The sequence below is a fragment of the Mesoplodon densirostris genome, chromosome 13 (assembly GCF_025265405.1).
Source record: "Mesoplodon densirostris isolate mMesDen1 chromosome 13, mMesDen1 primary haplotype, whole genome shotgun sequence".
NCBI lineage: Eukaryota > Metazoa > Chordata > Mammalia > Artiodactyla > Ziphiidae > Mesoplodon > Mesoplodon densirostris.
Genome location: NC_082673.1, coordinates 64,809,020 through 64,833,835, shown reverse-complemented (window position 1 = coordinate 64,833,835; position 24,816 = coordinate 64,809,020). Strand labels below are relative to the sequence as shown.

The following is a 24,816-nucleotide window of genomic DNA, read 5'->3' as shown; positions in this document are numbered from 1 at the left end:
TGGCTGTACCAGTTTACATGCCCATCAACAGTGTAGGAGGGTTCCCTTTTCTCCACACCCTCTCCAGCATTTGTTTGTGGATTATTTTTTAACATCTTTATTGGAGTATAATTGCTTTACAGTGTTGTGTTAGTTTCTGCTGTATAACAAAGTGAATCAGTTATATGCATACGTACACCCCCATATCCCCTCCCTCTTGCATCTCCCTCCCACCCTCCTTATCCCATCCCTCTAGGTGGACGCAAAGCACCAAGCTGATCTCCCTGTGCTATGCGGCTGCTTCCCACTAACTATATTACATTTGGTAGTGTATATATGTCAGTGCTACCCTCTTACTTCGTCCCAGCTTACCCATCCCCCTCCCCATGTCCTCAAGGTCATTGTCTACGTGCGTGTCTTTATTCCTGTCCTGCCCCTAGGTTCATCAAAACCTTTTTTTTTTTTTTTAGATTCCATATATGTATGTTCACATATGGTATTTGTTTTCCTCTTTCTGACTTACCTCACTCTGTATGACAGACTCTAAGTCCATCCACCTCACTACAAATAACTCAGATTCGTTTATTTTCATGGCTGAGTAATACTGCATTGTATATATTTGCCACATCTTCTTTATCCATTCATCTGTCAGTGGATACTTAGGTTGATTCCATGTCCCGGCTATTGTAAGTAGAGCTGCAGTGAACATTGTGGTACATGACTCTTTTTGAATTATGGTTTTCTCAGGGTATATGCCCAGTAGTGGGATTCCTGGGTCATATGGTAGTTCTATTTTTAGTTTTTTAAGGAAATTCCATACTGTTCTCCATAGTGGCTGTATCAATTTACATTCCCACCAACAGTGCAAGAGGGTTCCCTTTTCTTCACGCCCTCTCCAGCATTTATTGTTTGTAGATTTTTTGATGATGTCCATTCTGACTGATGTGAGGTGATACCTCATTGTAGTTTTGATTTGCATTTCTCTAATGATTACCGGTGTTGAGCATTCTTTCATGTGTTTGTTGGCAATCTGTATATCTTCTTTGGAAAAATGTCTATTTAGGTCTTCTGCCCATTTTTGGATAGGGTTGTTTGTTTTTCTGATATTGAGCTGCATGAGCTGCTTGTATATTTTGGAGATTAATCCTTTGTCAGTTGCTTTGTTTGCAAATATTTTCTCCCATTCTGAGGGTTGTCTTTTTGTCTTCTGTATGGTTTCCTTTGCTGTGCAAAAGCTTTTAAGTGTCATTAGGTCCCATTTGTTTATTTTTGGTTTTAATTCCATTTCTCTAGGAGGTGGGTCAAAAAGGATCTTGCTGTGATTGATGTCATAGAGAGTCCTGCCTACGTTTTCCTCTAAGAGTTTTATAGTGTTTGGCCTTACATTTAGGTCTTTAATCCATTTTGAGTTTATTTTTGTGTATGGTGTAAGGCAGTGTTCTAATTTCATTCTTTTACATGTAGCTGTCCAGTTTTCCCAGCACCACTTATTGAAGAGGCGGTCTTTTCTCCACTGTATACTCTTGCCTCCTTTATCAAAGATAAGGTGACCATATGTGCATGGGTTTATCTCTGGGCTTTCTATCCTGTTCCATTGATCTATATTTCTGGTTTTTTGTGCCAGTACCATACTGTCAGGTTACTGTAGCTTTGTAGTTTAGTCTAGAGTATAGTCTGGGAGCCTGATTCTTCCAGCTCCATTTTTCTTTCTCAAGATTGTTTTGGCTATTCAGGGTCTTTTGTGTTTCCATACAAATTGTGAAATTTTTTTGTTCTAGTTCTGCGAAAAATGCCATTGGTAGTTTGATAGAGATTTGAAACTGTAGATTGCTTTGGGTAGTACAGTCATTTTCACAATGTTGATTCTTCCAATCCAAGAACATGGTGTATCTCTCCATCTGTCTGTATCATCTTTAATTTCTTTCATCAGTGTTTTATAGTTTTCTGAATATAGGTCTTTTGTCTCCTTAGGTAGGTTTATTGCTAGGTATTTTATTCTTTTTCTTGCAGTGGTAAATGGGAGTGTTTCCTTAATTTCGCTTTCAGATTTCTCATCATTAGTGTATAGGAATGCCAGAGATTTCTGTGCATTAATTTTGTATCTTGCTACTCTACCAAATTCATTGATTAGCTCTGTTAGTTTTCTGGTAGCATCTTTAGGATTCTCTATGTATAGTATCATGTCATCTGCAAACAGTGACAGTTTTACTTCTTCTTTTCTGACTTGGATTCCTTTTATTTCTTATTCTTCTCTGATTGCTGTGGCTAAAACTTCCAGAACTATGTCGAATAATAGTGGTGAGAGTGGGCAACCTTGTCTTGTTCCTGATCTTAGAGGAAATGGTTTCAGTTTTTCACCATTGAGAACGATGTTGGCTGTGGGTTTGTCATCTACAGCCTTTGTTATGTTGAGGTAGGTGGTTCCCTCTATGCCTACTTTCTGGAGAGTTTTTATCATAAATGGGTGTTGAATTTAGTCAAAAGCTTTTTCTTCATCTATTGAGATGATCATATGGTTTTTATTCCTTGATTTGTTAATATGGTGTATCACATTGATTGATTTGTATATATTGAAGAATCCTTGCATTCCTGGAATAAACCCCACTTGATCACGGTGTATGATCCTTTTAATGTGCTGTTGGATTCTGTTTGCTAGTATTTTGTTGAGGATTTTTGCATCAATGTTCATCAGTGATATTGGCCTCAAGTTTTCTTTCTGACATCTTTGTCTGATTTTGGTATCAGGGTGATGGTGGCCTCAGAGAATGAGTTTGGGAGTATTCCTCCCTCCGCTATATTTTGGAAGAGTTTAAGGATAGGTGTTAGCTCTTCTCTAAATGTTGCATACAATTCGCCTGTGAAGCCATTCGGTCCTGGGCTTTTGTTTGTTGGAAGATTTTTAATCACAGTTTCAATTTCAGTGCTTCTGATTGGTCTGTTTATGTTTTCTATTTCTTTCTGGTTCAGTCTCAGAAGATTGTGCTTTTCTAAGAATTTGTCCATTTCTTCCAGGTTGTCCATTTTATTGGCATATAGTTGTTTGTAGTAATCTCTCATGATCGTTTGTATTTCTGCAGTGTCAGTTGTTACTTCTCCTTTTTCATTTCTAATTCTGTTGATTTGAGTCTTCTTCCTTTTTTTCTTGATAAGTCTGGCTAATGGTTTATCAATTTCGTTAATCTTCTCAAAGAACCTGCTTTTACTTTTATTGATCTTTGCTACTGTTTCTTTCATTTCTTTTTCATTTATTTCTGATCTGATCTTTATGATTTCTTTCCTTCTGCTAACTTTCGGCTTTTTGTTGTTGTTGTTCTTCTCTCTATGATTGCTTTAGGTGTAAGTTTAAGTTGTTTATTTGAGATATTTCTTGTTTCCTGAGGTAGGATCATATTACTGTAAACTTCCCTCTTAAAACTGCTTTTCCATAGGTTTTGGGTCATCGTGTTTTCATTGTCATTTGTTTCTAGGTATTTTTTGATTTCCTCTTTGATTTCTTCAGTGATCTCTTGGTTACTTGGTAGCATATTGTTTAGCCTCCACGTGTTTGTAGTTTTTACAGTTTTTTTCCTGTAATTGATATTTAGTCTCATAGTGTTGTGGTTGGAAAAGATACTTGATACGATTTTAATTTTCTTAAATTTACCAAGGCTTGATTTGTGACTCAAGATATGGTCTATCCTGGAGAATGTTCTCTGAGCACTTGAGAAGAAAGTGTATTCTGTTGTTTTTGGATGGAATGTCCTATAAATATCAATTAAGGCAATCTGGTCTACTGTGTCATTTAAAGCTTGTGTTTCCTTTATTTTCATTTTGGATGATTTGTCCATTGGTGTAAATGGGGTGTTAAAGTCCCCTATTATTATTGTGTTACTGTCGATTTCCCCTTTTAGCTGTTAGCATTTGCCTTATGTATTGAGGTGCTCCTCTGTTGGGTGCATAAATATTTACAATTGTTATATCTTCTTCTTGGGTTGATCCCTTGATCATTATGTAGTGTCCTTCTTTGTCTCTTGTAATAGTCTTTAATTTATAGTCTATTTTGTCTGATATGAGAATTGCTACTCCAGCTTTCTTTTGATTTCCATTTGCATGGAATATCTTTTTCTATCCCCTCACTTTGTCTGTATGTGTCCCTAGGTCTGAAGTGGGTCTCTTGTAGACAGCATATGTATGGGTCTTGTTTTTGTATCCATTCAACCAGTCTGTGTCTTTTGGTTGGAGCATTTAATCCATTTACATTTAAGGTAATTATCTATATGTATTTTCCTATTACCATTTTCTTAATTGTTTTGGGTTTGTTATTGTAGGTCTTTTCCTTGTCTTGTGTTTCCTCCTTAGAGAAGTTCCTTTAGCATTTGTTGTAAAGCTGGTTTGGTGGTTCTGAATTCTCTTAGCTTTTGCTTATCTGTAAAGTTTTTAATTTCTCCATTGAATCTGAATGAGATCCTTGCTGGGTAGAATAATCTTGGTTGTAGGTTTTTCCCTTTCATCACTTTAAATATGTCCTGACACTCCTTTCTGGCTTGCAGAGTTTCTGCTGAAAAATCCCCGATAACCTTATGGGGATTCCCTTGTATGTTACTTGTTGCTTTTCCCTTGCTGCTTTCAATATTTTTCTTTGTATTTAATTTTTGATAGTTTCATTCATATGTGTCTCGGCGTGTTTCTCTTTGGGTGTATCCTGTATGGTACACTCTCTCCTTCCTGGACTTGATTGACTATTTCCTTTCCCATGTTAGGGAAGTTTTTGACTATAATCTCTTCAAATATTTTCTCAGACCCTTTCTTTTTCTCTTCTTCTTCTGGGACCCCTATAATTCGAATGTGGTTGTGTTTAATGTTGTCGTGTTTAATGTTGTCCCAGAGGTCTCTGAAACTGTCCTCCATCTTTTCATTCTGTTTTCTTTATTCTTCTCCCTGGCAGTTATTTCCACCTTTTAAACTTCCAGCTCACTTATCCATTCTTCTGTCTCAGTTATTCTGTTATTGATTCCTTCTAGAGTATTCTTAACTTCAGTAATTGTGTTGTTCATCACTGTTTGTTTGCTCTTTAGTTCTTCTAGATCCTTGTTAAATGTTTCCTGTATTTTCTCCATTCTGTTTCTGAGATTTTTGATCATCTTTACTAACATTACTCTGAATTATTTTTCAGGTCAGTGCCTATTTCATCTTCATTTATTTGGTCTTGTAGGCTTTTACCTTCCTCCTTTGTCTGTAACAAATTATTTTGTCGTTTTATTTATTTTTTTCTTTTTTTGATGGGTGGTGCTGTATTTCTGTCTTCCTGGTTCTTTGGCCTGAGATGTCCAGCACCGGAGTTTGGAAGCAGTTTGATAGAGCTGGGTCTTGGTGCTGAGATGAGGACCTCTGGGAGGCCTCACTCTGATTGATATTCCCTGGGGTCTGAGGTTCTCTGTTATTCCAGCGGTTTGGACTCAGAGCTCCCACCACAGGAGCTTGGGCCTGAACTCTGGCCTGGGAACCAAGATCCTGCAATCTGGTCACTGGTGGTTCCTCCCATCCCCTTAGGCGTCCATGGTCCCCCACTGGTGCCTGGTAGGTGTCCTACTTGTGAGAAGACATGAATTCCACGTTCTCCTATTACACCATCTTGACTCCACCCTCTGTTTGTGGATTTTTTGATGATGGCCATTCTGACTGGTGTGAGGTGATACCTCATTATAATTTTGATTTGCGTTTCTCTATTAATTAGTGACAAACATTCCAAAATTTAGTAGCTTAAAATCAAGAATTTCATTATCATTTTGCATCGATCCAAGAGTGGACAGGTTGTGGCTGGGAGGGCCTCACTTGGGGGCACTCATTCTGTTGTGTCAAGTGACTGCTGAAGGTGGACCCATATGTAGGCTTCTTTACTCCCATATTTGGCTCCTGGGCTGGCATGTTGGAACAGTTGGTGCTGGCTGTTGTCTCTCTACTCACATAGCCTCTCCACATGATCAGCTTGGGTTTCCTCACAGGATGGTGGACCCAGAATGGAGATGCAATGCTTCTAATGAAAGAAGTTCCAGAATATTACCTCTGTCTTGCAAGCTGCTAAGGCCAGTCCAGATTCAAAGGGACTGGAGGAACAGACTCCTCCTGTGGATGAAGTGTGGCATACGCATACAAGTAAGGAAGAAAATGATGGCAGCTATCTTGGGGTCACACACTATAGTGTTTTTCACTGCTTACTTTACTTCCCAATATAGAAGGCTTCCAGTACTTTACAGTATCATTGCTTGGTTAACACAAACACATCTATCAGAGATTACTGAATTTTATTAAACAGGTAATTAGGTTATTTAAATTTCTTTTTTAATTCAGAAAGCCTTGGTTGGATTATTACATAGATGTTTTCAAGGATTTTAGTGATATTCTAGTAAATTAGTTAGGATATTTTCATAAACTGGAAATAAATTACTTTTTCCATTTTTGAAGTGGAAGACAAGCCTCCATTATCCAAAAATTTGCCATCCAGCATGTTTTCAGGAATGAATTAGATTCAGATAATGAGGATTACTGTTTTGAAAGGAGAGAAATATACTTCAATATACAACAATTATAAAGTATAATGCCAGTGTATTCATTTCTTAAAAAAACGTTGCAGAATATCTTAAGAAACCAAGTAGTTGATTAGCATTTATGATACAGTAACACTTTTGTTTACAGGATGTGTGTGTGTGTGTATATATATATATATATCTATATAGAAATATCTATATAGATATATATATATATATATACACACACACACATACCTTTGGTTAACTATGGTTATTTCTGGGAGTTGTTTTTCTATTTTGGGAGTGGATATTTTACAGTGATTTTGTATTTTTTAAAGAAATATTATACTTACTAAAAAGTACGTGTAATTTATATTTACTGTTTAAAGAACAATGATAAAATCATCCCTGTACCTTACCATTCAGTTTGTAAAGTAGAGAATTATCTCTCACTTCACCAAGATAGCAGAGTAGGAGATCCCCAGCCCCCATCCCTCCACAAAAATCAATAATTAGACAGCTATCCACAAACAAAAACAGCTCTGGGAGAGCTCTGGAATCCACTTGAGAAACTTCAGCAACCTAGTGGAACAAAAAAACCTGAGAATAACCACACAAAAAGAGAAGGAAGAACATTTCCTTTCACCTCCATCATCCTATCCCCCAAGGCTGCATTCTTGGCACCAAGGAAAACTCCCCAGCTGGAAAGAGTTTGCCTCACAGGGAGAGGAAGAGTGGGATGAATGACCAGCTTCCCCAGCCTTTTGGAGTATTACATGAAGGACCCACTTCAGTCACCACCACCAGAGACCAGCAAACCTGAGACATGACCTATAAAGATGGGTGGGGACAAGGAAGAAGAGCACGGGCTCCAGTGTCAGATACACAGCGAAAGAAGCCACTGCTCCCAGTGACGTGTCCTGCAGATGAAAACAGCAGCTTTCACTACTGAAGAAACCAAAGGCCAGCACAGCCACCACAGATGTCACTGGGTTTTTGCCCCCCGATATTCATGTTTGCTGACACCAGCCTCCTGAGTCCCTCCCCACTCCCCTGTCCCTCCCACCCCAGCAAAAGCCCAGGATCCTCTGTGGCTGCATGAGTACCAGATGCCAGCCCAGAGCCCCCCCAGCTGACCTTGCTGCTGTGTGTGCTCTCTGGGCTAACCCCTCCAGCTGTGTAGCTGTGCATTGCTTATCTGACCTCCACTGCCATGTGTGCACCTGTGACCAGGTCTTACAGAATGGAAGATCATGCTGATACCCAAGGCCTCCACAGCTGCATGTGGTCCTGGATCTGGCCCTGTCTTCTGTCACTGGCCTGCACTACTGGGCTCATCTGCAGCTAGCTGCTCCAGCTATATACCACATGCTACCAGCCTGACTCCTGATGCCAGGCTCCACTGCTGTGCACCAGAGACCAGAACCAGAAGCCACGGTAGTACACACTGACAGCCAGCACCCTCACAGCTTCCAGTGCACTGCAGTTGGCCTTAGCCTTTACTGCTTGCCCTGCCTCCCACCAGTGTGTGTGTGTGTGTGTGTGTGTGTGTGTGCAACTGGCCCCTGCCACTACCCAGCTACCTGCAGCTGGCTTCCTAAGCCTGAGTGTGTGCACACCACTGGCTCCAGCCACTACTGCTGCTTGCCTTGGTGCCTAACGTCTGAACTGGGAGTTACCACTGAGAACCCCAAAAGCCCCCGTGGCCTCTGAAGACATCCTTCCCCCTGCAGCATTCACCAAAGACCATGCAGTTGAGAGGGTGCCTAGTCTTACCATTCAACATATTACTGGAATTCCTAGCCAGAGCAATTAGGCAAGGAAAAGAAATAAAAGGCATCCAAATTGGAAGGGAAGAAGTAAAATCGGCTGTTTGCTGATGGTATGATCTTGTGCCCAGAAAAAATTTAAAACTCCACCGAAAAATTGTTATACCTTATAAACAAATTTAGTAAAGTTTCAGGATACAAAATCAACACACAAAAAATCAGTTGCATTTCTGTACACTAACAATGACCTACTGGAAAAAAAGAAATAAAATAATCCCATTTATAATAGCATTAAAAGCAGTAAAAAACATTTAGAAATAAATTTAACTGTGGAAGTGAATGTTCTATACAAGATATTAATGAAAGAAATTGAAAAAGACACAAATAAATGGAAAGATAGCCCATGTTCAGAGATTGGAAGAGTTAATATTGTTAAAATGTTCATACTACCCAAAGCCATCTATGGATTCAGAGTAATCTTTATAAAAATTCCAATAGTATCTTTCACAGAAATAGAAAAACAATCCTAATTTTCATATGGAACCACAGAAGATCCCGAATAACCAGAGCAATTCTTGAGAAAGAACAAAGCTGGAGGCATCACACTTCCTGATTTCAAACTATATTACAAAGCTATAGCAATCTGAACAGTATGGTATTGGCATAAGAGCAGACACACAGATCAACGGAACAGAATAGAAAAGTCCAGAAATAAACCCACACGTATCTGGTCAACTAATATTTGACAAGGAAGCCAAGAATACTCAATGGGGAAAGGATAGTCTCTTCAATAAATGGCTTTAGGAAAACTAAATATCCACATGCAAAAGAATGAATTTGAACCCTTATCTTACATCACCAAAAATTAACTGACAATGGATTAAAGACTGAAATGTAGGACTTGCAATCGTAAAATTCCTAGAAGAAAACATAGGGGAAAAGCTCCTTTCAGAAGAGTTGTATTACTTTACACTTAAACCAGACATATATGTAAATACTTTGTTATTTTTTTCATCTACTTCATATTTTAATTTGTTGCACTTAATTTTGAATGTATACATATATAGGTACATACCAATCGTAGTTGATAGTATATAAAATTCCCATGGAGTAGCACTTAGGGAAAAAACTCTTTACCCGCACAACATTATGCATTAAGATAACCCTTAATGGGAACTGATCTAATTTCTACCTATAAAATAAAATTTTGCTGGCATTAGGAAATATTTATTATTCAATGGAAAAGCCACAGTATTTCATCAGTGTACTCAACTTACATAATGCGCAATTTGTGGAGTTATGTGGTATGAATTTGGAAAAGGATTTATGCTCAAATATTACTTTTTTTTCCCTTTAACTTTATTTATTTACTTTTTATTATCACAGTTTGGCACAGAGAATACATTTATTCAATTCTTTCCTGCTGGAAAGACCATTAATTTTTTGGCTTTCTCTTGTAAAGAGACCTAGGAATGACAGTATGAGTAAGGAATTAGGAATCAAGGAGGGTTATTAAACATGTCCGTGGCCTCTGGATTTCCATGCACTCCATAGACAGAGCGATTTACACAGGAATTAGTTTCGATTGCTCAAATCTAATATTACTAGATAAGTCGCTAATACAGTTTTGCCTGGAGAGAATCCCTTATCTTTGCTTTTTTATCTCTTTGATAATGTGAATGTGGCCAGACACATTGTAGCCATAGAAGAAACCATTTCCACCCTCTGTTTGCTTCTCTTCCTCAGCCTTCAATAACCTCAGATTTCCCCATCCTGAAGAACCCCTTGCTCGCCCCTCCTGTCTCTCTCAGAACAGTGCTGTGTAGTGGAGCCTTCACTCTCTCGTCTTCCCTCCCTCAACTCTGACTTACTCCGGCCCGCCTGGTCTCTGCATTCAGCATCACTGAACTCCTGCCTTAAAGGTCACTGATGACATCCTATTGACCAAATCAAATGGCCATTTTCTTTTCTTTTAGTTTTTAAATAATAATTGTATATATTTCATGTGTACAACATGATGATTTGATATACATCTACATGATGATTACTGCAGTTTAGCTAATTAACATGTCTTCTCACATAGCTACTTTTTGTGTGTTGGATGAGAGCACCCAAAATCTACTCTTAGCAAATTTCCAGTATGTACTACAGTATTAGTAACTATAGTCATCATACTGCCTTTTTACGTTTTAAGTATTTCTTTAATACTTAGAACAAAATGGCATATGACCCAAATGTTGACATTTTGTTTTTGTAACATCTCCCATGCCAACTTCCCCAAAGGATCATGTGTTTAGAACCTCTTTATGATTCAGTCTCATTGGTGTTTTTGTAATGGAAATCCTTAGGATAGGACCTATGACAAAGCAATCTTTATACCAGCTTATAAGCTCTAACAAGTAGTAGTATAGTAAGCCTTCAAAAATCATACCCTATCATGATGAAAATGTTTCCTTGTCATTTGGGTGACATCAGTGATTGATTTATAAATGAGGAAATATTTCTAAAATGGTCCCCTAGACCAATTTGTATTTGAGTTGAGTGGTAGCCATAATAATTAATCATTTATGTCTCCCTCCTTTTCTTTCCTTCCTCTCTCCCTTCTTTCCTCTCACCACACAACTTCCTCTTGTCCAGATTTTCGGTTGTTTCCATATTTTATTTATAAATACAGGAACTGGAGGAGAGATCTTAGGTCATGCTCTGCTCTTAGTTAATAGGAATCATTTCCCTGTATTTTATGGCACAAAAACTGGATGCTTAAAGAAACTCTGCTGTTCAGTGCAAAATGTTCTGTCAGAGCCGGAAAAATAGCATTGATTAGTGGTGACTCTAAACCATAAACTTTTACTGTAGCAATTTTGCTACTCTGAGTTTATAATTTTTAATTTCCCAGATTTTTTTAGTCTTATCTTAAAAGAAACTTGTAATTTGTTGGTCATAATCCTAAAGAATATAATTTTATGCTGTAAGATAAACACACATATATTTACATGAAAGTAAGCTGTTCTCTCAACTAACGTGCCCAGATAGTCTATGGAGGCGGATGTATTTTGGATACACATGCATTTATGAATACACACACACACCCCTCAGAGAAATTGTCTCCAGTAATTTTGAATAGCCTACCTCATTGCTACTGAAACTTTTAGTGACCCAGAATTTAAGTTTAAATAGTCATTAAAATATATCTGCAGTTCTCTTTCAAAAAAAGACTTGATTTAGGTTAGAATCAATTTAGCTTTTAACAATATATTTAGATGGCATTATTTGGTGGAATTTTAAATTTTTCTATAAGAAGACTTGGAAACACATTAATTTAAGGCAGTTTAAAAATATTTATTCCTTCAAAAAAGTATCAAAGTATAAGTATTAATCTTATATTTATCACCCATACATATTTTTTGGTTTTGTATTAGAATCAAACTGATTGGAAGCGATTTCCAGAAGTTTCTTAATTCATTCCTTGTTTTCCAACTGAGTTCTAATTAAGCTGTTTTCAGAAAACTGGTTACCTAATTTTTGAAAAATGCTAAAGCAGAAAAGCTTTTCATATCTGTTCTCAGTAACTCAGTCTTTAACTTCCCTAATAGATAAAGAAATTATTATGGTTGTATTGTAGCTTTGTAGCTATAATTTTATGTATTTTTGATTAGCAACATAGTGAAAAGTAGAAAAAGTTCTATTTTAGAAGATAAATTTTCACATATCCTGTGAGCATTGACATCTCTTTTGTTTCTTGGCAAAGCATTCTCTGTAGTCTTTCCTCAAAGTCCTTTTTAAAATAACAATTTTCATGTTGATGCTTTTAGGTCAAGTTTCAGCTCAGGTCCTGGAACCTGCCCTGCTCAGACTGTGAGAGTATGTATTCTATAACATAGTAATAGCTCACTGATATTCTTTTATGTAGTTTTTCTTATCAAATTCCAGGTGATGTCTTTACTGAAATTATAGTAGTTTGGAATGCAAGACTCCTCTTGGATATCTGATTCAGTGATGATTTATTTTAAATAATTTCCATTACATTAAAAATTTTTTCATGTTATATGTAAACTTTTCATTTCTCATTTTTCTTTAACACTTAAGTCAAATAAAACTGATTAGAACATAGTGATATAAACATGACCATGAGCAATGCTTGAGAAATACTACAGATACTTATTATGTATATGGGTGTGTGTGTGTGTGTGTATGGATGTTTAGCACTTTCTTTTTTTTTTTTTTCTTTTTGCGGTATGCGGGCCTCTCACTGTTGTGGCCTCTCCCGTTGCGGAGCACAGGCTCCGGATGCGCAGGCCCAGCGGCCATGGCTCACGGGCCCAGCCACTCCGCGGCATATGGGATCCTCCCAGACCGGGGCACGAACCCGTATCCCCTGCATCGGCAGGCGGACTCTTAACCACTGCGCCACCAGGGAGGCCCTAGCACTTTCTTTTGATTTCAGTTTATATGTTTAACAGTCTCTGTACTTTTTCTGGAGAGTGTACAATTTCCTGTTGGGGGGAAGTAAACTCATTTTATTAAACAGTAGGATGTTTGTGGAAAAAATAATTATTAGCTATATTCTGCTCTTTTAATATCTGGTAATCACAAAGATATTAGGATTCAAGAAAACCCAGCAAAGGTTGCAGACTTTTTGAAACCTTAGAGTGGTGATGTCTCTAATAATCATTAGGTGTGTTGAACATGTTATTTAGAGCACCTTGTAAAATATTTTTCCTCTAGTTGAAATCCATTGCTACTACTTGGGTGGTTGACAGAGATTCTACAGTGACCAAAACATTTATCTGGTCTTTACTTATAGATGGAGACTATTTATTTTGGCAAATATTTGTTTATTTTCCTTGTTCTGCAAGAATAACAAAGAAAATATGCCCTTGATCATCTTGGTCTTGTGACAAACCAATGATGGTCCCAGCCTCCATTTTATGAATTTAGTGGTTCAACCCTTTGACTGAATGACCTATCCACAGGGTTTGTGGGAGTTTATGATTAAAGGGAAGAGTGTAACACTGACTCCTTCTTCCTCTCCTCCCTCTAAGGAGATCACATTTATTATACCACAAAGGTGATGAGAGAAAGTATAGCATAATGGATAAGAGTGTAAGCTTTGGGACGAGACTGCATTCAAATCCTAACTCTACCACTTACTGGCTGTGGCATCTTAGGTCACCTTACCTCTCTGATCTTCTGGTTCTTCTTCAGCAAAGTGGTACCAAAGAGAGTATCTATTTCATAGGAATTTTTTAGTATGAAATGAGTTGACATATGTAAAACACTTAGTGCCTGGCACACAGCTAACAGCAGCATGGTGATGATGATGATTTAATAACATGGAGGAAACTCACAGCATCTTTCTGAAAGAAGGAAAAAGACTTGTAATATGCTTCCTTCTTTCTGTGATACAACCAATAATATTTTAATACCTCCGGTATTTGCATCACCTGGTCTAAGGGGTCCTTCTTTTGTTTTTCCAATTTTTGAAGTGCGAGATCTGTATCCTAGTAAGGCAGAAGCTCCAAATTTGATAATAATTTTAATTTTTTTCAACTATAATCTTGTTTTCTTTTTTTTCTGTCCAACTCTTTAGAATTTCTGCAAACCAAGTAGACTGTCTTTCAAAACAGAACCTGTTGAGTGAATTGAGAGATTCTTTAGAGAATCTAGAGTAAAGCAAGTTTGTGGAATATAACCACAGGAGAAATGAATCTGCTGTAACATGAGTGACCTACAACATGAGAGACCTAGCTTGAACAAAAAGATAAGGGACCCTTTCTTCATGTGTACATTCCTCTCAACACAGGCAGCTTGATTTCTGCTGCTTTCTCGGGGCATCACCACAAAGAGAACCTAAGGAAGGGAGTCAAGACACAAAGAGGCTTGCTTCATTTCACAGTTCGGAAGCTACCTGTCAGCTCAGTTGGGAAGGAGGAAGCCATTCATTTTGAAGGGATGCCTAGCACTCCTTTCTTTATCCTGTTCCAAAGTCCTTTCTCTCTCCTGCCCACACCCTTTTCAGCACAGCTTTATGCTGTCGACTTGCATGTATCTTAACTTTGCACTGAATCATGTCTGAAGCTTAGCAAAAAAATTCAGGATTTTCCCTCCTGAAGGTTTCATTCAGGAGTCAGTGTATGGCTAGGAAACCTATATTTAAAAAAAGAAAAAAAACTCCCTGGAGGATTGTACTATCTCTGGCCCATAAACTAGCTTTTGGAACCACAGGTCTAAACTTCTTCCAACTCTCAGCTGAAAAAGAAACATCCTGTGTCATCTTCCCTTGAGTTTTACCACGGGCGCACTGTTGATACTGAGTTGCGCTAAATGTGTTGCTTGACCCCAGGAAACTGAGGCTTTGAACGCCTTTAACCCAAGGAATAATTAATATGAGAAATAGAGGTTGTAGGCCAGTCCCACTGGGGAGCTAATATGGCCCAAGAGTACCCTGATGTGCTGGGGGACTGGGTGGGGATCTTGATGCCTCCAGCCTAGTATTTACTGATTAATTTGTTTGTTCAGCAGCCATTTAAATGATTATGAGATCAAAGAAGTTTTGCTGGGCACAAGGGATCCAAAGAGTATAGTGGAAAGAGTACAGGTTTTAGAATCTGCCAGATGTTGGTTTGAATCACTGCCGAGCTATGTGATCCTGAGCTGTTTACTTAACTTCTCTAAACCTATTTCCTCATCGGCAAAGTGAAAATAATGCTTACCTTGTGGGCTGTCATAAGGATTAGAAATAATACACACGAGCCACCTCATCTGGTGCTAGAATTGATTTAGCAGGTACGTGCCAGGTATAGTATCTGAAACTTGACCCACATTTTTTTCTTTATCCTTTACAGCAATGCTGAGGTGGGTACCATTGATATTATTAGTTCAGAAATAAGAAAAGTAAGCCTTAGAAAAAGTAGCTGATCCAAGGTCACTAGCTTCTGAGAGGCAGAGCTCTGCTTTGAATCTATGACTGTCTGACCCCCAAACCCATGTTCTTAACCATGTATCCTAGATGCCTGCCTAGTCCAGTGTCATGTGACTCACCCACCCCTCCAGGCTAGACCTGGGAGTGACCTATCCATGGACTGGCCAGGCATCCATGACTCTGTAATTTAACTGAGGGGGAGCAAGGCATGTTGAGTTCTTCTCTTGGGAATATGAAATTAAGGCAAAAGAGACTGACGCCGTTATAAGAGGGAGGTAAGCTGAAAGGTCATGGGTTTATTCAGGGCCAGGGCTGCCTTCATAAACCACGTGTAAGCTGGAGTTGAGGGCGGAAGCCAGGTGGAGCCCAGGAAGAGCAAGAGAGTTCGCTTGATGATGGATGACAAAGACTCTATGGTTTTGATTCCTGACCACATTCAGTGTTCGGATCTAGCCCAGACATCTTTGCTCTAACTCACCATAGTAATTGAGATAAATTTGAGTGAATATCTGTAACTTAATTTTTAGGAAGACTCTAACCAGTACTCTGTGGCACATATTGGCATTACATTGTAGCTATTTGTGATTATTCACCAACTAGTAGCCATGAAATATAAGCACACATAAAATTGCAATAAAAGGTGGTACATTTTTTAGTGAGGGAGGTTCAAAGTGCTACAGGAGCACAGAGGAGGGGATGCAGTTATGGAGGCTGGAACATGCATCCCCTCACGTCACCCTGTGTTGACTGTCCTCATGTAAGGCCTGCCACTAAGGTGAGCCATAGGCTGGACTGATAACCCACGCTCTGACGTAGCTACCATGTAGAAACCATTACTTACGTTCTTATTGCTTGTAAGTATGTCTTCAAGTTCCAAATTGTGTTGAATCCAAATTAAATAAATGCTTGCCGTATGATGATAGTCCTAAATTTCATTTCTTGGACTTTTTTTTTTCATTTAGTTAATGGTTATTGATTGAAGCCCAAGATGAAGGGATTAAATCATCTTTTTCAAATGGAATTATCTTAAAAGGTACCTTCCGTTATAGTATGAAGTCAGCTTTGGAGGAACTTGGAATTCTTCTCTGGTTATCCCATCACTCCTAATCAAATGAAATCAGTATCATTTTCTCTGCAAAACCTGATTTTTTTTTCTGACTTAATTTAAGAGTGGCAAATGAGCCTGATTGTTTTCTGCAAATTTTATTTATTTTGAATAAATTCAGGGTGCATAGCTGCATGACATTCTAGCAGAACGGTTTGAATGCTTAAATTTTTTGATGATGTTCAATTACATGAGAATGTGTATGAAGCACTTACAGTGCATGGTCCATAGCAGGAATGTCCACCAATCCACTTACCCCACCAAGAAATTTTATAGATTGCATCTTGATAAAAAGTAAGGAAAAGAATAAGCAATGAATTCAATGCAGTGTATATTTATAGAAAGTCTCTAAGTTACAGGTAAGTTGTCATGTATGCCGTATTAACAGTTCATAATGGGTTTTCAGTTATGATGAGGCCATGGATTTTTCTCATAGAACTCTGTCAGAGTAATATTAGCTGTCTTCTAATACTTTTCTGTCTTTCTTGAAAAATAACTCTATTGCTGTGTTCTTATCCAGGGACTTTTAAAGCTGTAAAATTATATAAGAGAGAAATATTGAGACCTGGTTCCAAGTCCAGCTCTGCTGCTAATTAGCTGTAGGAACTTGGATAGGTCACTTGGGTTTCTCTGTGCCTGGCTTGCTTCATTTCTAAAGCATTTAGCAGAGTTGGACTAGAGCAGAGGGTAGTAATGTCAGGTATACTTGCTGTCTCTCCACCCTCCCCAACATGGTCCACTGCCTGAGGCTGGGAAGCCAATGTGATCAGAAGCCTTGCTCAGGAGTTACCACCTAACAATCAGCTTTTGTACTTGATATTAAATCTTTGTGCACTCCCTGCACCAGAAGATAATGATGATCATTTTTTGATTTGCAACTCTATTCTTATAGATAAGAGACCTAAGAGAAAAGGACCTGTTCTCTGCAGGTAGTTTATGTTAACTTTCCCCGTAAGAAAATGGGAACCTGGGTTTGTGAATAATGCTTTTTTCCCCTAAATCACCGTTTGAATAGCAGATTTCATCTTTCTTTTCTCTTAGCCTCCTTTACCTTCAAACATCTTTTTAATAGAAATGTAATTCCATTTTTCCTCGTGCAGCATTTGGATCTTGCTACCTATTCTGTAGTCCACCACAGAGCTTACCATTGGCTAAAAAGAAAAAAGACGACTTCAGTTGGGGTTAAAAGAAAGTATTTAAGAAGTTAGAGCCTAAAAGCTCCCCTGTATATATATTTTTAACTAGAGATACTCTTACAGTAAAAGTGAATTACTGCCCCCTTGTGGTAGAGTTATATATTTATTTTTTTCACACAAATGAAATTTTGGACAGGATGATTTTAGTTTTCACTACTCTGAAACTCTTTGTCCTTGACAGTGAACCTAAAGTAGTTATGAAAAGAACTTGAGACAGTTTTGAAACCACCTCTTTTTGTTTATTCTCACCTATCTTAAACTCCATGGAATCTTGTCTAAACTTATTTTTTTCTTTCCTGTTTGAGGTACCAGATTTGTAAGAACTTAAACAAACCAACTGGAGTGATCAATGTTGTATGGAACAAACCAAGATATTATTTAGGTTACTTTTCTGTAGTCTTTACTGCTTCAAATGGGTTGGTAAGGGCTTGGTAATAGAAGTTGTATCTTAGACCCGAAGAACAATAATTTTCTCCAGAGCTATATACAATGAGGAAATTTTGAAACACCATGTGCAAGAAATCTTAGTGGTGATACACTTAATTCATAAAGGTTCAGGTCATCCTCAGTATTAGCTTTTCTCTTCCATTTTCATCGATTTGAACAATGAAACAAGATTTTTTAAACCAAATGGGACTTCCTTTCAGCAAAATAGGCAACAGACCTCATGCCTACTAAAATGTCTTTGAGTAGAGGCCTCGAAATGGAAAGGAAGCCATTTTGTACTCTTCTTTTTGCAACAAAAATTATGGTAAAATTTTACAGATAAAAGAACAGTAACACAGTCAGAATCAGCTTATTGAATTATAGCTTACAAATTAGTATAAATCTGCATGGGTAGTAAGTATTCTGAATTCTGAATGATTTCATGTTTGTATGTTTAGAGAAGCCCATTTTGTCAGTTATTTTTTATTTTGGATGGTTGTCAGTCTCCATCAATAGCCTTGTAAGATGAACAAGCTAACTGGTAAGCTATCTCCAGATTGTGTATAGATTTTGAAAGCACATGCTCTTTCTTTTTTTTATAAAGATGAAATGACTAAGTGACCACTTGGAACTTTCAAGTTATGACTTGAAATTTAAGATGTCCAGTAAAGTTTCCTTAGTAGGTGGCTTGTTATTTTTCAACACTATGACATTTATTGGCTTGTCTCTAGATTATTTTTTTCTCAAACAAAATTTGATCACAGTCATCAAACAACTATTGAACAATTTACCAGTCCTTTAAAAAGACAACGATCTCTCTCTGTGAAATGTTTTTAGTAGAGTGTATTTTTGAAAAACCAGATAGATGTTACTTAAAATGTCAATTAAGGAACTCTGTTCTGTAAAGGAGCCAAATAGTTTCATTTGCTTTACTCGTTCTAGCTCACTGTCTCTGACTCTCCAGCTGATGTAAATAAGTAACCATCAGTATGTTGTTCTGAACCATTATGAACAGTGGAAAGATTTTTATCTTGGACTATGTAGAATATAGAGGGGTAGATCCCAGTCATGCTCATCATATTTGCCTACCTGGACACCTTTCTAGGTACAAGAAGCTTTGTGAGCTAACATCCATTCTTAATGTCTAAAATATTTAGGTTAGTAGTTCTTAAACTTTCCTGTGTTAGATGCAATTGTGATTGATCTCTCCACTAAAGAACCTGCTTACCACCACAGTAGGAATGCTTTTGTATTACAGGCTTTTTCTTATACCCATTTATGACAAGTTTTAGGGACAAGTAGTAGTAGTAATCTTAGGAATAAATTTAACTGTCATGGCCTTAAAATACAAAATACTTCAATTCATAGCTGAAAAGAAACTTTATTATTTCTGTAATCATAAAAAGAAGAGGCCATAAAAAATTGTAGTCAGACATTTAGGTAATTTACAATTTTTCCAGAATTATAGTAAACATCTTTATGCAGAAATCTCTGTTCAACTTTAGGTTATTTTCCTAGAATAGATTCCTAAATCTGAGTCAAAAGTTAGGAATATTTTTAATGTTTTTGTATACATTGCCAGATGGCTCTTCAAAAAGGCTGTATCAATTTTATATTCTCATAATGCATCCTGATGCTGTCTTACCATTTTCTCACTAGCTTTTTACATATTTTTACTTTTAAGAATCTTTGCAGTGGCAACTCAACTTAGTTGGAGGTTTTAATTATGAGATTTGATTCTTTAAATATATTTATTAGCTATTTTATTTCCTTTATGAATTGTATTTAGGTCTTTTGTCTATTTTTTGAGCTTTTAAAGTATTTTAGGAATCGGCTGGCATTCTTCCAGAGAATTATCAATCACTCTTAAATAAATAAATCTCTATTGCTACTCATTCTTGGGCAAACTAAAGTTGCTCATAAGAGAAAAAGAAATAACCCAATTACTATTTATTGTCTACATCTCAGTCCTTGTGGCTTTAGATGTGGAAGCAACCTTATGTTTCGCCTCCAGCACATCCTCTGAAGTATGACAAGATTCATCGAGTTAGTAGTTACAGACTTCTTGTCCTCAGTTTTAGCTGCTTTGAAGGATGACTGGAGGTGATTCTCAAGTCTCCATGGTGAATTTCATAAATACAGTGAAGCCTAGGTTTCAAGTCAGCATCACAGACTTACCATTAAAATTTAGTAAAAATTGGTATTCGTTTCAGGTGATTAGCCTTGTCATCATAGTTGTGGCTATAACAATGGTAACTATAGTTAATTACATTTGCATGATGTAGCTTACTTTGCTCAGTTTTGTGTGTGTGTATGTGTATGTGTTTGTGTATGTATGTATAGAGAGAAGCTTTTATCTTTTTCCACAGTCACAGCTACTGAATTTATTCTTCAATTTTCTTTCATTGTATTTACCATTAGGAAGTCTTTCTCAAAGCACTTAGTAATCATAATGCAAACCCTAGACAGCCTCTGTACCTTACTGATGTACGTACAAGAACCATTGCTCCAATGATAAAAAGACTCTTACCTAAATCTAGTGAGAGGAAAAATCATTTGAAGACCTTCCTTGAATTGGGGAGCTTATGAAAGGATGAGATTCATGTCTGATTGGCAGTGGAGTCAGTATTTTCACAGCTTCATGTAATTTGTAAGTCTGCCTGATATCTTGGTTCCAAATAATCTGTCCTATTCCTGATTCTAAGAGCAGCAATCTACAGCTGGATGTTACAAGTATTTCCATAAGGGACTGTTCACCTTTTCCTGTAGAAGAGTTGATAGGTTATCCTGTTGGACCATTTCCACATGTGTGCAAGTCAATGTCATTATGTTGGTTAGAGTGTGGCTTTGATAGCATCTTTCTAACTTTGTTCATTTTGATAATAATCTTGTCTCGCTAGTGATAGTTTACATATCTTTTCATCCTAGGAACACAACTTTTTCACACGACGCCTCATGACTTTCTAGTGAAAGATAATTGTAGCATCTTCATCCTATAAATGTAGAAACTGACAGTCACAACCACAATGTATTACCAGACATCTCAGTTATGAGACTGCCTACCTACCAGGTTTCCTTCCTCTCAGAGAGGACCTTTCTCTATTAAACCACATTGTTTTCCTTAAAAACTGTTATATCTGGGCCAGTCATCTTCTTGCATTCATATAACAGTGCTGTAAAGATTTGCTCTGTAGATCAGATTCTGCCTGATCTTGAAGAGATTCTCCCAATAGTAATTTAAGGCCACTGCATTCTTCAAGTACTCAGGACAATGATATGAAGAATTTTTCATTGGAGTTGGACATAGCTGAAGGCTGACAATCTCCTCATAAAACTCAAACCTTTTCTGCTCATCCTGGGCAGTATATTTGCCAAATCTTCTCTTGTGAACTGAGAAGTAAGAAAGTTAAGTCCATGGGTTGAATTACTCTTTGGGTGACTGGCATATTTGCCCTTAAATGCTCAGGGTGAATGTACTTGATAATGTGGAACAATCTGAAAGTACACAAGTCATTCTCTGAGTCTAATTTCGTAGTCACAGATGTAAAGAAGTTAAGTGGAAACAAATTAGCACACTAGTAGGTCCAATATAACTTATTTTCAAATATATAGATAAGGATAGGGATATATATTTCTGTTAGCCTTAATCTTACCAATTCCTTATATTTGAAAATCTTAGTAGAGTTCAGAAGAAAATGTGTGCAAGACCCTTTTCATACTCTGTTAGGGTTATGTTTTAATATTTTACTACTTTGAGTTGGCTTAAAGTCCAAACAACCTACTATGGACCACAAAATATTTTCAGGTAATTTAGAACTATCCATGGTCAAGTCTTGGCTAATCGTCTTAAGCCTTTGGTATTTGCAAATATATCCTACGTGAGAAGTGGGGCTGACCAAAAACAAAACCAAGCAGTGAACAAATAGCACAGAGATGTCATTTAAAAGAGACATCTGAGGAAAAATTTTAGGGTTGTAATAAGGTCTCCCAAAACATCTCTAGTTAGAACAAGTACCATAAAACTTATCGCCAATGGGAAAATCATATAATCTATAAAGTAAGTTTTCAGAAGCATTTCTGAGTTTTTTGTCCAAATATGAACTGCTTTATGCAAATATTGAGGAACTTCTATTACACAATGTTCTATCAGCCAGCAAACACAAAAACTACTTGATATTGGCAATTACATCAGAATAATATACTGATATTAGGTAAATGACATGAAATTAACCTTCTTTGAAAATGAGAGTTTGCAGTCACTTAGCATAGATTTGCCGTTAGCGAAGGAGTATACATCTAACATTCAACTACATAATTTATACAAAGAATTGAAATGGTGATTGGGAAAGGTTTTCTTTAAATTATATTGAGTATAGTTTTATCTTAACAAAACACATTTTAAAATCTAGGAATGTTTGCATTATTTTTTCATTTAATTTTATTTTGTTTCTAAAAGAAACTCCAGCCTTTAAATAAATGAAACACAAACTGAATTTTTACATGGTAGTCAGCAATGATTTTTTTTAACTAAGGATTTTTTGGTTGTTTTTTGAGAGAAAATATAGAACTAAGAAAACCTTCCTCATAAAACTTTATAAGTGAAACTTCTTTTTATATATGCTATTTTATGTTAAGTATTTCATCTCTCTGTCCTTATTAGGTGTGTCTCATCATTAGAAACAGTGTTACTAAATAGTTGTAACTTTACAGTTTCTTTGACTAATGATGCCTTGGACTAAAGTTTCATTGGGTAGGATTAACTACGTTTTAAGTTGGCAAAATGCCATTATAACATAATGCCAGAATTTAATGAGAACCAGAAGTTAACTTCAAGGACCTTCATAATTTAATATGAGGCATGCTTATATTCTTATTATTTTACTGTAGTGTCCTATTAAAAATAAGTTATTCTTTTTTATCTTTGTTCTTGTGATTAAAAAGTTGAACTCAGCAAAGTTTTACTTATTGAATCTAGGGTCTTACGAGTAAGACTTTTCCATCCTCAAACAAGACAGACCCTTTCCGATCAGAAAGAGCAGAAATGAGAACCATCTCCCTTACTTAAAAATCTCATGGCCTCCTTTAATCTCCTGTGACTCTGGTTTCCTGTGGCTCATATCTATCTTCCTAACCTGTGGTCTATTTCTTTTCCATGTCTTATATCAGCCACTTCTCCATTGCCTGGATTGAAAAGCTGACCAGCTATATCCCTGTAATGAAAGGACCTTGGGAATATTGAGTTTCTTATGTGTGGGAAGGATGGAGAGCATGGATTAGAACGGAATGTTCTATTTGTGGTACTGATGACTGCGGTGTCTAATAGCTATACCTCACAGGAAGAGAAAGCTTAAGTTTTGTGGAACTACATGATAAAATTGGAAGTAGGGACAGGTAGAGGAGGAAGAAGAGCTGACGGGAGGATTCTTTCTAGTCTGTGAGGAAGAACCTTCCTGTCTTGAAGGTGTATAGCACCAAACTTCTAATGCAGATGAACTTTCAAGCTCTTTTCTGTTCTAAAAATCCCACGATTCCTATGTGCTTAGAACCCAAAGGACCTAAAGCAAATGCCTATATTCCTTATTCTTTTTTCTCACAGTCCTATGTAGACATACTTGCAAAGAAATGCTGAGACTTTATAAAGACTGGAAACCATACCACAAGATGGAAAAAGTAAAATACAGCAGAGGCAAAGGGAAAACTGCATCCCAAAACTCCTGATGGAGGAAAACCTCAACTATTTAGCTGTGGTCTGTGCTTCCTGGTGGCTAAGGCAAAGAGGGAAATAGGATAACAGGGTGTGATTTTCTGGTAGTAAAACACACACCTATCAGCTCTTCAGAAATAAGCAAGCATTTTTCTTGCTCTCAATAAGACCAACTTGCCTAGAAGATTTGTATAAGAAGCCATAAGCCACATAAAAATGATGTCCTCATGAATTTTTGTAGAAAGTAAAGTATTCTACATATGTCATTTCATTTATTGGCCTTTGGAGAACACTGAGGGAATAATGTTAAAAGCTAGACGTTTTCTTCTCCCGTGGGGGTAGGGAGAGGGGCGTTTGAAACTTCTGGTATATTTACTGTAGATAGATGCTTATTTTCTTTTGACCCACTGACATATGGAGCAGTAGAAAGATGTAAAGATGTCTAGTAAAGGGTAGCATTGTTAAAAGGAGGAGGGGATAAATGGAATTTTTGTGGCAGAATGATATTTGCAAGACTGATCAGGCCGCTGGGAGGTTTTTAAATATGCCAGTTCCCTGTAACAGGAAGATCAGTCTCTGTTTGAGACAGCATATCCAATTTAGTAAATTATTATTATTCCGTCAAAATTAATGTGAACAATTTTCTCTTTGAGGCTGCTTTTTCCATAGGTGATGTTTTCCAGATGGGCTTTGTATAAAACTCTTAATGTTTTGTGTTTTCTTTCCTAGAGAAAGAGCCTTTTCTGACATGTCTTCATTTCTTTCTCTTCTCCCTGTTGTAGGGAAGAGAGCGCCAAAGGCAAAGGAGAGAAAGAACAAGAAGAAGAAGAAGCTGATAGAAAGAGCCCAGGAGCAACACAGCGTCTTCCTAGCTACAGACAGAGCTAACCAGTAAAATAAAAGACACAGGGTGGTGTTTTTTTGTTTTGTTTTTTTGGTTGGGGGTTGTTTTTGCAAAAGTGCACAAAGCTACTCTCCACTCCCGGACACTGGTGGGTTGCATTTGCGCTGCTCGGACCAGTACCTGTTCCCAGTAACATTGTGAGAGGAGGAGCCACGAGCGTGGTCTCTGTGTTATTTATGCTTTGATTTGCATCTGGAGACTGTGAAGGCGGGAGCTTGCGACCTGCAGCAGTGGCAGCAGGAATAAGTAAGTGTACAGCGTGTGACTCAGCTCCCCAGAGAGAGCCACCCCTGGTCCCACAGAGG

General features: G+C 37.3%; 1 protein-coding gene across 3 annotated transcripts in view; it reads left to right on the top strand.

The window, feature by feature from the left end:
- The window catches only part of RSPO2 (R-spondin 2), a 158,606-nt gene extending 134,104 nt beyond the window's left edge, over positions 1-24,502 (top strand). For all 3 annotated transcript variants that reach the window (XM_060116205.1, XM_060116204.1, XM_060116203.1), the window contains one exon: positions 24,390-24,502. In XM_060116205.1, the coding sequence (XP_059972188.1) occupies positions 24,390-24,502 (113 nt within the window). The remainder of the gene's footprint in view (positions 1-24,389) is intronic.
- The last annotated feature ends 314 nt before the right edge of the window (positions 24,503-24,816 follow it).